Consider the following 13,451-nt stretch of genomic DNA (forward strand, 5'->3'; position numbering starts at 1 on the left):
AAGCATTTATCAGTATCATCGATATTATCGGACATCTCTACACAATGGAACATATAACGTTTTTGTGTTGTTTAATTGGGTCATATTGCAGTCTACACATATCTCTTATGTATGTGTGACTGCCATCTACTGGTGGCACTTATGATTACTCATCATATAAAATAGCTTCGAGCTCGGGAAGCACAACCAAAATTATTTTGTACATTAGGCGCACCGGGTTATAAGGTGCACTCTGGAGTTTTGAGAAAATGAAAGGATTTTAAGTGCGCCTTAAACATTGTACTAATAATCGGTATCAGCCCAAAAAAACGTTACGGTCGATTTCTAAGTGGAATTGAAAGGAGTGACTTCGCTACTGTTTACTGATTCACTTGTTTCAATCTTGCCCGCAGGAGAATGGACTTCCCAGGCCACTTTGAGCAAATCTTCCAGCAGCTCAATTACCAGCGTCTGCACAGTCAGTTGTGTGATTGCGTCATCGTGGTGGGCAATCGACACTTCAAGGCCCATCGCTCCGTGCTAGCGGCCTGCAGCACCCACTTCAGAGCCCTGTTCACGGTCACGGAGGGAGACGCCAGTATGAATATGATCCAGCTCGACAGCGAGGTGAGGACCTTGAGGACCCTTTTTGAGTGTAGGCGAGGCAGCATGGTCCCCTTCAACTGCAGTGTTTGAACAGAAGGATTATTCGGGCCCAATTAGAACAATTCTTGGTTTGTGGGAGCCGAGGAGGTGCAATAGCCAAGATTTTAACTATTAATTGCCTTTGATTGCAACTGTTTATGTATTTGTCACTGTGTACATTACAAAATATAGATAATAATAATGAAAAAAATATATATATATATATATTGTAGTCAGTAACATTAGAATGCTGACAGTTAGCATGTGTCACTTACCAAGTTATATTACTCTAAGGCATGGGTGTTAAACTCTGGCCCGCGGGCCAAATTTGGCCCATCACTTAATTTCATTTGGCCCTTGAGGCAATATCAAATTAACATCAGAGCTGGCCCGCCGGTAACACCACATTCACCGCTAATACTCATACTTGCCAACCCTCCCAATTTTTCCCGGGAGACTCCCGAAGTTTAGTGCCTTTCCCGAAAATCTCCCTGGGCAACCATTCTCCCAATTTCCACCCGGTCAACAATATTGGGAGCGTGCCTTAAAGGCACTGCCTTTAACGTCCTCTACAACATGCCGTCACATACTCTTTTCATCCATATAAACAGCGTGCTGGCCAAGTTACATAATATATGCGGCTTTCACACACACATACTTGGGTCAAGAGTCATACGGGTCACACTGAGGGTGGCCGTATAAACAACTTTAACATTGTTACAAATATGCGCCACACTGAACCCACACCAAACAAGAATGACAAAACACATTTCGGGAGAACACCCGCACCGTAACACAACATAAACACAACTTAACAAATACCCAGAACCCCTTGCATCACTAACTCTTCCGGAACGCTACAATATACACCCCTCGCTACCACCAAACCCCGCCCACCTCTTTTTTTAAATTTTCGAATTTATTAGCCTGTGGAAAAAGTTAATGTTGATATTTACCTCAGAAGGCTGCAAATAGAAAAGAGGGCATTAATTTTTTTAATTAAATGTTATTTAATATACCACTGATGTTTTTTCAAAGTTGATTTTGCACTACTTCGTTATATAAGCTCTGCCTGTTCCATTGGAGGAAGCCGGAGTACCCGGAGGGAACCCACGCAGTCACGGGGAGAACATGCAAACTCCACACAGAAAGATCCCAAGCCCGGGATTGAACCCAGGATTACTCAGGACCTTCGTATTGTGAGGCAGATGCAGTAACCCCTGTACCACCGTGCTGCCTTTTATAAGCTTTACTTGTTCAATATTCACTGCAAAACTTGTTTGGGTCCCTATTAAAAGGTTAATTTGTTCAACCTTGGCCCACGGCTTTGTTCAGTTTTGAATTTTGGCCCCTCTGTATTTGAGTTTGACACCCCTGCTTTAAGGTGTATTGCTGCAGAATTAGAGGAAAAAGTGTAAGATTACCTCAAAAAGTAACATTAGGATGCTAACAGCATGTGTCACATACCGAGTTATATGGCTTTGGGGTAAGAAAAAGGTAGCATGCACGTGTCACATACCAAGTTATATGACTCCACGATGTGTTGCTGCGGAGTTAGAGAAAAAGGTGTCACATTAGATCCAAAAGTAACATTAGCATGTTAACGGTTAGCATGTGTCACATACCAAGTTGTATGACTCTAATGTGTATGGCTGCAGAATTAGAGAAGAAAGTGTAAAATAAGCTTTTAAAAGAGTTAGCATGCCACCATGTTAACATTAGCATGTTAACGGTTAGCATGTGTCACATACCAAGTTGTATGACTCTGTGTATGGTTGTAAAATTAGAGAAAAAAGTGGAAAATCGGCTGAAAAAGTTAGCATGCTAACAGTTAGCATGTGTCACATACGAAATAATGACTCTAAGGTGTAAAGCTGCCGAATTACCGGTAGAGAAAAAAGTGGAACCTTAGTTGAAAAAATTAGCATTAGCACATGACTTGGTAAGAAGAATTACCAAAATTAAAGCATGTAAAAAATGGGTGTAACAGCACGGAAGACCACACCCTCATGGCCACAATGGGCACACCCGGAATGAAGGATGATGTGTGCAGGTGGTGACAGCGGAGGCGTTTGCGGCGCTGGTGGACATGATGTACACCTCCACCCTCATGCTGGGAGAGAGCAACGTGATGGACATCCTGCTGGCCGCCTCCCACCTGCACCTCAACAACGTGGTGAAAGCCTGCAAGCACTACCTGATCACGCGCACCCTGCCTGCGTCTCCGCCCCGCGACAGACCGGCCCCTCCCCGCCAGCAGCAGGAGCAGCGGCACCGGCAGCAGGCGGGCGAGAGCGCCGCCTCGGCCGCCAACGCCAACCTGGCCTCCAACGCCGCCACCTCCAAGCTGCAGCGATCCTTCCTGCTGCAGCAGCTGGGGCTCAGTCTGGTTAGCTCCGCTCTGGGCGTGATGGAGGAGGACCAGGCGGTGGAGCAGAGAGCCCCCTTCCCCGTCCGCCGCTTCCACAAGCGCAAGCCCTCCCTGGGAGCGAACGAGGAGCCGCCCAGGCAGAGGCAGCCCGGGCGGCCCTCCGCACCCAACTTAGGGCTGCTGTCGCAAGGCCGGGAAGAAGGAGGGCTTCTGTCGCCCGACTCCCACAAAATGGGGGAGCACTCCACTTTGGAGGTGGGCGGACTGTGCGCCCCGCAGGACGACCCCCAGATGCCGAGTCAGTCGGATGGCGGGCGCTGCGAGGGGGAGGACTCAGGGAGGCTGCAGGCAGGGGTGGGCAAGGAGGAGGACATGGAGGACGGAGACCCCCAGGGCAACAGAGCGGGGATGAAGATCAAGTCAGGAGGCGAGGAGGAAGAGGGGGCGGACGAACACAAGGTAAAGACCCCAACTTACATACATGGCTGCATTCACCGTTCCCTCTATCCTGACAAGTCTACCAGGTCCTGCCGCTGATAACCAACCCCAAAGCATGATGCTGCCACTGTCAGGATGGTGTGGGTCTGATGAGCGGTGCCTGCTTTCCTCCATACATTATAATATCCATCCATCCATTTTTTACCGCTTGTCCCTTTTGGTCTCAGCTGCATTCGGGCGGAAGGCAATGTACACCCTGGACAAGTCGCCAACATTACAACATGTGTAGTTTTTCCACATTTTGTTATGTCACACCCTTATTCCTAAATGTAATACATTAATTTTGTCCTCACAATTCTACACACAATACCCCATAATGACAATTTGCAGAGGTTTTTTGCAATTGTACTAAAAATAAAAAATGACATGTAAATACAGTCGTGGTCAAAAAAATTACAAACACGTGTAAACAACATAATGTCAGGGTTGACTTGAGTTTACAATTATTTCAACAACTCTTATTTTTTTGTGATAGTGATTGGAGCACATACTTGTTGGTCACAAAAAGCATCCATGAAGTTTGCTTCTTTTGTGAATTTATCATGGGTCTACTGAAAATGTGAGCAAATCCACTGTGTCAAAAGTATACGTACAGCAATGTTAATATTTGGTTACAAGTTTCACTGCAATAAGGCGCTTTTGGTAGCCATCCACAAGCTTTTGTTTGAATTTTTGACCACTCCTCTTGACAAAATTGGTGCAATTCAGCTAAATGTGTTGGTTTTCTGACATGGACTTGTTTCTTCAGCATTGTCCATATGTGTAAATCAGGACTTTGGGAAGGCCATTCAAAAACCTTCATTCTAGCCAGATTTAGCCTGTCAGAGGTAATTGTTGTTGACGAACCCAAAGATGCAGAGAAGGAGGCAGGTATAGAATATGAAAACATGATTTAATTAAAACTAAACAAGAACAAACAAAAAGCACGCACGTGGGCGGAATAACAAACTAAGGGAGCAAGCACTGGAAGCTAGAAAACAAAAAGGAACTTTAGCATGGAAGCTAGTGGATAGCAAACAGAAAAACTGGAAATAACTAATGGCTAACAAGAACAGCTTACCGCTACGACGACCAGTACAAAATGTAGCACGACAGGTAATAGCTGAAAAGAATCACAGACACGATAAGAGCAACATATGGCAATGACAAATCCAAATGACAATACAATGATCCAGCAACTGACACAAGACAAAGCAGGTACAAATAGGAGCAGGCTGATTGGAAACGGGTGTGGCCAGGTGCCAATCAGCTCCAGCTGAGGAGGAACACGGCACTCAGGGAACAAGACAGGAAGCTGACGAAATAAGAGCACTAGACAGGAACTAAAGACAGGAGATACTAAACAGAGGAAACAGACAAATGAAGTGAAGTGAATTATATTTATATAGCGCTTTTCTCTAGTGACTCAAAGCGCTTTGATGCAAGGGAAAAACTAAAACATAGACAAACTGTCAGGGGAAAGCCTGACATAGCCATTCCTTTACCACTTTTGACGTGTGTTTGGGGTCATTGTCCTGTTGGAACACCCAACTGCGCCCAAGACCCAACTTCCGGGCTGATGATTTTAGCTTGTCCTGAAGAATTTGGAGGTAGTCCTCCTTTTTCATTGTCCTATTTACTCTCTGTAAAGCACCAGTTCCATTAGCAGCAAACCAAGCCCAGAGCATAATACTACCACAACCATGCTTGACGGTAGGCATAGTGTTCCTGGGATTATTGTATTGTGGCCAAACAGCTCCATTCTTGTTTCATCTGACCACAGAACTTTCCTCCAGAAGGTCTTATCTTTGTCCATGTGATGTCAGATGAAACAAAAACGGAGCTTTTTGGCCACAATACCCAGCAATATGTTTGAAGGAGAAAAGGTGAGGCCTTTTAATCCCAGGAACACCATTCCATTGGCAGCCTGTTTTGCTGCCAATGGAACTGCGCAAATTTTCAGGACTTATGCAGATCCCAAATACAGATCAGCAGGTACCAGATGGTAAGAAAAGTTGTTTTTGCATAATATTGTGAAACAAAATACCGGTTAATATGTCTGCTGATGGGTACCATTTTGCAGTCATACACACACCATAATAATCAGAATCAGAAAGTTTTTATTGCCATTGTTTGAGAAAGGGTTCACAAACTAGGAATTTTACCTGGCGCAATCGTGCAACATAAAAGACATATAACACATACTTGTATGTCTGACTACGGTTGCTGTAATGGACCGACAATCCATCAAGCGGTGCAGCTTCAAAGTCGTACTAAAACGTTTTGACTGATTTTTGAGCACCGTGTGTAATGTTCTATATTTTCAATGGAACGTTTAAAGTGTTTAAGTTGTTTACTGGCATCATATTGCAATCGACACGTACCTCTTATGTGTGACTGCCATCTATTGGTCACACTTATCACTACACCATGTACCTAATAAAATTGCTTCGAGGTCGGTAAGCATGACCAGGATTATTCCGTACATTAGGCGCACTGTCGAGTTTTGAGAAAATGAAAGGATTTTAAGTGCGCCTTATAATCTGAAAAATACGGTACTTTAAAGAAAACTGGTTTGGTTCCATAAAATTCTAGCCAAACATTTAATAAAGTCCAACACAAAAAAGGCAACATGAGAAGTATCCAATATGACACAACAATATGATTTGCCTGAAAGGCTGGACAGGACGCATATAAAACAAAAAAATATATATATATTATTTAATTGATTAAAAACTGTGACAAATAAGAATTGAGATTAATTCGAAAAAAAAAAAAATTTGACATCCAAAGGAACGGCCCTTTGATGAGGTGGCGACTTGTCCAGGGTGTACCCCGCCTTCTGCCCGATTGTAGCTGAGATAGGCTCCAGCACCCCCCGCCACCCCAAAAGGGACAAGCGGTAGAAAATTAATGGATGGATCCCTAGTAACTAACAATTTTTGGCTACTCCACCCACCTTGACATTTTGTAAAACCACATCCGTGCTCTCCCTCAGGTTCTGGTCAAACAGGAGCCGCTAAGTTCACCCGAGCCGGCGGACGAAGTCAGCGACGTGACGTCGCAGGCGGAAGGCAGTGACCCGGCTGAGCCTGCGGGCGGGGAGGAGGCGGAGAAAGTGGAGCTGAGCCCGGAGAGCAGCGACGACCGCGGCTTCAATCCAGAACCGCAGCCCAGCTCCGACTCGCTGCTGCAATCCGGCTCGCAGCTCCTCCTCAAGGCCAGCATGGGAGGAGGGGGCGGGGCTGGCTTCAGGTGCAGCAACGGCGTGGACAGCAAACCCGACTTCATTGTTTCCAGCTTCCTGAGTCCGAAGGATTTCGGGAGTGGCAGCGGCGGAAGCTTGATTGGTGGCGAGGATGACCTTCCCAACACCACCACCGGGGAAGCTGTGGCCCATAACTTCCTGCTGAGGCAGGAGGCGCCTGGAATCCCCGGTTCAACGCCGTCCTCCCTGCTCCAGTCTGACGGCGAAGGCCGTGCTCAGTTCAGAGAGAACATACAAGCCGATTCTCTTTTCCTTCACCCGCTGCATGACGGTTTTGGGCACCATAGAGGAAGTGGTGGCAATGGAGGGCGGGGAGGGATCGATTCTTTTAGTTTGGACTTCCAGCGCTCCAGTCTGGGGTTACATTCCTTAGGACGGCCCACGCGTAGCGCCGGTGGGCCGACCCCCGGCGTCCTGGGATACCCGGGCTACAGACGCGTCACCCCGAAGATGACCAACGGCGCGGGGCGGGAGGAGGGCGGCGTTCTCCAGGACTCCGCCTCTTCCTCGTCCAGCCTGGCGAGCCCCATGCTCCTCGGCGAGGGCTCCGGGTACAACGCGCCGGGCGGCCGGCCCACGTCCCTCCCGCCACAGCTCACCCGGGCCTCGGCGGACGTGCTGTCCAAGTGCAAGAAGGCCCTGTCGGAGCACAACGTCCTGGTGGTGGCGGGCGCTCGCAAGTACGCCTGCAAAATCTGCTGCAAGACCTTCCTGACGCTGACCGACTGCAAGAAACACATCCGCGTCCACACGGGGGAGAAACCCTACGCATGCCTCAAGTGTGGGAAGCGCTTCAGCCAGTCCTCACACCTGTACAAGCACTCAAAGACCACTTGTCTACGCTGGCAGAACAGCAACATGTCCAACGCCCTCCCTTAGAGCTCCTCGTCTTGCAAACGCAATCGAACGGAGGATGCTTGAAGGGGAGATAATGGCCAAGAAGTAACCCTCAAATGGACCCATAACTTAAGGCAACATACCTACCTATGGCAGGAGTGTCCAAACCACAGCTCGCGGGCTAATTGTTCGGTTTGACCCGTTAAACATCCCACGCTCAATAGGAAATCTGACCTAATTTCAAAGCGTTTTCTTTATTTTAATGACTATTTATTTACATTGTAGATTGTCACGGAAGGCATCAAAAATATGAATGAACACACGTGGAGTTATGTACAAACCCAAAAACCAGTTACGTTGGCACGTTGTGTAAAACGTAAATAAAAAGAGAATACAATGATTTGCAAATCCTTTTCAACTTACAGTATATTCCATTGAATAGACTGCAAAGACAAGGTATTTAATATTCAAACTGAGAAAAATAATCATTAACTTAGTATTTAATGGCCACAACACATTGCAAAAAAAGTTCTGGGTGTTGTTGATAAATGGCTTTCGCTCTGCATAGTAGAGTTTTAACATATGTAGCGACCAACTGTAGTTACTGACAGTGGTTTTCTGATGTTTTTGTGGCGATATGCTTTACACACTGATGTCGCTTTTTGATGCAGTACCACCTGAGGGATCGAAAGTGATTTCTCCAGATTCTCTGAACCTTTTGATGATATTTCAGACCATAGATGGTGAAATCCCTGAATTCCTTGCAATAGCTGGTTGAGAAATGTTGTTCTTAGACTGTTGGACAATTTGCTCACGCACTTTTGGACAAAGTGGTGACCCTCACCCCGTCCTTGTTTGTGAACGACTTAGCATTTCACGGAAGCTGCTTTTATACACCATCACGGCACCCACCTGTTCCTAATTAGCCCGTTCACCTGTGGTATGTTCCAAATAAGTGTTTGATGAGCATTCCTCAACTTTATCAGTCTTTTTTGCCACCTGTGCCAGCTTTTATGAACCAGGTCGCAGGCATCCAATTCCAAATGAGCTAATATTTGCAAAAAATAAAGTTTACCAGTGCTAACATGAAATATCTTGTCCTTGCAGTCTATTTAATTGAATATCGGTTGAAAAGGATTTGTAAATGATTGTGTTTTGTTTTCATTTACCCTTTTCACAACGTGCCAACTTGGGCTTTTGCCCCCCCCAGCCAAAGAGTTTCATCCCCCAAGTCACAGTTTCGACAGCCCTGCCCTGTGGGTGATGCCCTGACACTGTCAAAATCAGGACGGTGGTTCTGATATCTTGCCTGACCACGTTTGCACCTTTGGACTTTTGTTTACAGGTGGGACTTTTCTTTTACCCCCCCCCCCCCCCCCCCCACACACACACACACACACACCGGTGCACTTGGAGGGCGCATGTAAAGGTGTGAGGTAAAACGCACAGCAAGTTGAGGCCTTTTCGTTTCTTGTCACAAAACACTGGAACATGGGTCCAAATGCACCTTATAATGTGTGTTCGGGGGGCATGACTGCTAAAAAGAAGTTTTTTGTTTTTTATTTCAAATATTGGACATTGTGGTTTAACATAGTTATTTTTTCAAAGGAAAAGTAGATGTGTATGTTGACGGCAGGGATGGGTACTGAGTCCCACCCCAATTCACCTCAAATCCCACAGTGCCATGTTTCAGTACCTGGGCGGCTGACTCTTTGCACTTTGGTACTTGGCGGTCTCTCCAGCAGCACTGAGAGCTAGCACAGTCGAACTACCTCGAGTTAATGTTGCAATTTTTAACACCAACAAAGAAATTGACTCAACAAAAAAATGCTCCGACGTAAGTTAAGTCAGGCTCCAAAAAAGTGCGATTCTGATATTAATGTACTGTACATTGTTTTTTAAGTGCTACAGGCTGCCATTAGCAAATTTACATGGCGATTTCGACAACCTCCCAAATTTGAAAACTACAACGAAGATGGACGATAAAACCAAACAGCTGGTGCGTAAAAAAGTGCAATACTTACATCGTGGATGTCAAACTCTTTTTAGATAGGGGGGGCCACATGGAGCTAAATCTACTACTCCCAAGTGGGCCGGACTGGTAAAATCACAGCACGATAACTTAAAAATAAAGACATCTTCAGATTGTTTAAAAATAGAACAAATTTACAATAATAATGTTGTTGTTGTTGTTTTTAACACTTATATGTTGCGGTTAATTTGTCGTTTTTTATATTTTCCGAATAAATTACGTGATAATGTTCATCATTCAACTCATTGCTGTTAATTTTCAATCTAACGAGGAAAAAAAATATCAAAATCAAATTGCAGGATGTTATTTGTGTAGTTTGATCATTTTTCTTGACTGTCTAGTACTAGCATCATGTGGTTTATTTTCTATATACGTAGCATCATCTATAAATACACAAAAAATTGCTATTGCAATATCCGGTTAACACATTTAGAACTGCAGTTTTTATTTCATTCAAACATCTCAGGTTCATTTTTATACTTAGCAAACTCATCCCGCCGGCCGAATAAAACCTGTTTGAGGGCCTGATCCGGAACATTTGACACCCCTGACTCACAGTATTAACACCTTGTAGGGTGCAAGAGACAGCCATGATTAAAAAAAGTTGCAATAGAAATTGGTTTTATTATCAAAAACACACACAAAAGAACGGACAATTGGTACCGTTGAGTATCTGTAGTGATTCCCAGGTGCCGGTAATCGGTACCGTATCGGTCCAAATGTGAACGGTACCCATCCCTAGTGCTCCTTGTTTCTTGTCAGTGCTTGGAAACGTGTTTGATGCATCTCATATCGCACCTACTGTGTCTCATATGGACACGTATGCGTGGTTTTTGAGGTGGGGAAACACTCGCTCTGAATGATTTGAACTTCTGTTTCCGTGCCAGTGTGGTACATCGAATTGGGAGGGATACTTTCGCCCCCAAGAGAGGCCACGGTGTGGCGTTATAGCTCAACTTCCTGCAGCTTCTGCTTCAAATCCTTATGTAAGACAAGGACACGCGTGTTTTTCTTTTTTATTCATTCTAAGTCGTAAAGAAGTGCTAGCAGAAGTCAGCTAACAATGTGGTTGCTTTATTTAGCCTAAAAGCGCTCTTAAAAACCCCCACTGTAAGTAAGTTATGTAGTAACATTCATAATAACATGTATTGACGTATTTTGCTCATTTTAAACATAGGGTGGCGTATTAATTTCCCAGATGTATCACAATGTTTGTTTTTCTTTTCAACAACACTACTAATCATGGCAGACTTCATGAGAGACAACAAAGACTACTTTGAGACAAATCATGATCCAGAAACTTCTACTTTTTGAGGCTGAAAATAGGGAGGATGACCTACAAGTTTTAAAAGATGCAGCTTTATTCAAACACTAAACATCATTTAGCAGCATAGCTTAGTGCTAAACAAGATATACGAACATAATAAAACACACACTCACTGTACAATGTCTGCTGTCACTGGGATATAGACCGATGGGATGTTTATATCTTCCCATTTACATGAACAATTCATCATAGTATTCAAAAAAAAGGTAGCTGCAAATGTTTTTCCTGCTTCTAAGTCGGATGTCAAAGTTGACCAACCTACGGGTTTATGTCCGCGACCTACTATCCAGGTGAGAGGCATGATATATAATCTAGAATTAACTTTCCCCAACTCCGAGGCGATGCAGCAGCTCAAATAGTTTGTCTGCGTTAGCACTTATAATAACAATATCGCTGTTGATATTCGGTTCACGACATGTAAATGGAGTATTGTTGGGGCTTTTTGGATGTTTTCAGAGGGTTTTATGGGCGATTGTGTACTCCCGATTAGCTGCATTGTTAGCCACCTCGTACTAGCCATATTTTACGACTTAGAATGCATTAAAAAAATGACAACATATGTGTTTGTGTCCTATGAATGGCTAAATTCCCCCCAAAAAGTACAGTTCCCCTTTTAACTTTCTTTCCACAACAAAATAGCGCCTGTTTGTCAATTTAATTATGAGCGCCATCCCCGTACTGTGCGCAAAAAGTGGCAGAGTAGTTTTCAATTATCAAAAATTACCTGCCAGATGTGGAAATTTTACATATTTTTTTTCCAAAGAAAAATCTGAGGAATTGTTCATGTTGGGTTTGTGCGAGGCTCGTGACAAAATAGCCATGAGAAGGTTGTTCCATGTTCAAATACAAGAAGGAATGATTGATATTAATGACGCCTGGTGTAAATAGTAGCAAACGGCAGTATTCACACCACAATGACCTTATCAAATAGTCATGTTTACTCACTCTCATGACTAAACACTCACCCCGTCATTTCTGTTTGACGTCTTCATTTAGTGTTTTGGGAGTAAGTCGTATCAAAATAGTATGGGTCCAAACTATTCTCTCCCGTCTTGATGTTAAATATCTGACAGTATAGATGAGGCAGTTTTGTCGCCAGCTGTTGGACAAGGTGAATATCTAAGATAACGACTGTTAAAGGCACGTTGAAGTGTCAGCAGCACAGCATTTTGATATATGACCCAATCCAAACGAGCTGCCCGGTTAATGGCGCAAGTAAACCGACACAAAAAGTCAACACATGGTTACACACAATGCTTTGTGGGTATTATATAAAAAAAAATGTCCAAGAACAACACATAATTAAATATCCATATACGTGTGTATGTATATATGTATGTGTGTGTATATATATATATATATATGTATATATATATATATATATATTTATATATATATATATATATATATACACACACACACACACGTATATATACATGTGTGTATATATGTATGTATATATGTAAAAACAATATGCATATATATGTATATATGTGTGCGTGTATATGTATATATGACAGTGTATAATATACACATGTATAGGGTATGTGTGTGTACTGTATATACATATATATACATATTTGTATATATTTATGTCTATATATGTATGTGTGTATATATGTATGTACATTCAGTATATATATGTATATATACACATGCACATTTCAATGTGTGTGTGTATATACATATATATATGTAATGTGTGTGTATAGATATATATATATATACTCATATATTTATATATGTATATATGTGTGCGTGTGTATATATGACAGTGTATATACACATATGTATAGGCTATAAGTGTGTGTGTGTGTGTGTGTATATATGCATACATATTTGTACATATGTATGTATATAGTTTTATATATGTATATATTTGTATTTATATATGTCTATATATGTACATACATATATATGTATGTACATGTATGTATGTATGTATATATATGTACATGTATGTTTATATGTAAGTATATTTGTATGTACATTTGTATGTATGTATGTATATAAATGTGTATGTGTACATATATATATATATATATATATATTTGTATATATGTATATATATTTATTATATATAGATATATATGTTATTTATTTAGCCGAAGATGGCCCCCAATTAAAATAGTTTGGACACTCCCAGTCTAAAAACACGGTTTTCTACTAAATTAATTCCTCGGGGAGAACAGAACTTGTACAAATGCAGTTGACATTACGACGTGACGCTTCCACTCGCTCGCCACCCACTCTTACCCGACACACACAACCGATCAGACGTGTTGGTGCCGTCCACTTCCTGTTGAAAGGATGGTTCCATAACAAACATTCTGAACAAAAGATGCACTTCTCGCCAAAGAAATGCCTACGTTGATTGCTCAAGTTGCTGCCTTATGTCTTTTCGCTTCTAATCCTGTTTTGCTAACATGGAGTAGCCACCACACCAAAGAGAGTGGTAGTCTCTTAAATTGTTGCACCGACTGAATTAAAAACACCAGAAAAATGGTCTTTTGTG

At 43.0% G+C, this 13,451-nt stretch overlaps 1 protein-coding gene across 3 annotated transcripts in view; it reads left to right on the forward strand.

Annotated features, from left to right (window-relative positions):
• The window catches only part of LOC133556636 (zinc finger and BTB domain-containing protein 5), a 31,943-nt gene extending 18,502 nt beyond the window's left edge, over positions 1-13,441 (forward strand). For all 3 annotated transcript variants that reach the window (XM_061906772.1, XM_061906763.1, XM_061906780.1), the window contains 3 exons: positions 393-606; positions 2,678-3,454; positions 6,471-13,441. In XM_061906772.1, coding sequence (XP_061762756.1) covers positions 397-606; positions 2,678-3,454; positions 6,471-7,619 — 2,136 coding nt within the window. In that variant the 5' untranslated portion in view covers positions 393-396 and the 3' untranslated portion in view covers positions 7,620-13,441. The remainder of the gene's footprint in view (positions 1-392; positions 607-2,677; positions 3,455-6,470) is intronic.
• The last annotated feature ends 10 nt before the right edge of the window (positions 13,442-13,451 follow it).

Source organism: Nerophis ophidion, linkage group LG01, assembly GCF_033978795.1.
Source record: "Nerophis ophidion isolate RoL-2023_Sa linkage group LG01, RoL_Noph_v1.0, whole genome shotgun sequence".
In the NCBI taxonomy this organism is placed as follows: Eukaryota; Metazoa; Chordata; class Actinopteri; order Syngnathiformes; family Syngnathidae; genus Nerophis; species Nerophis ophidion.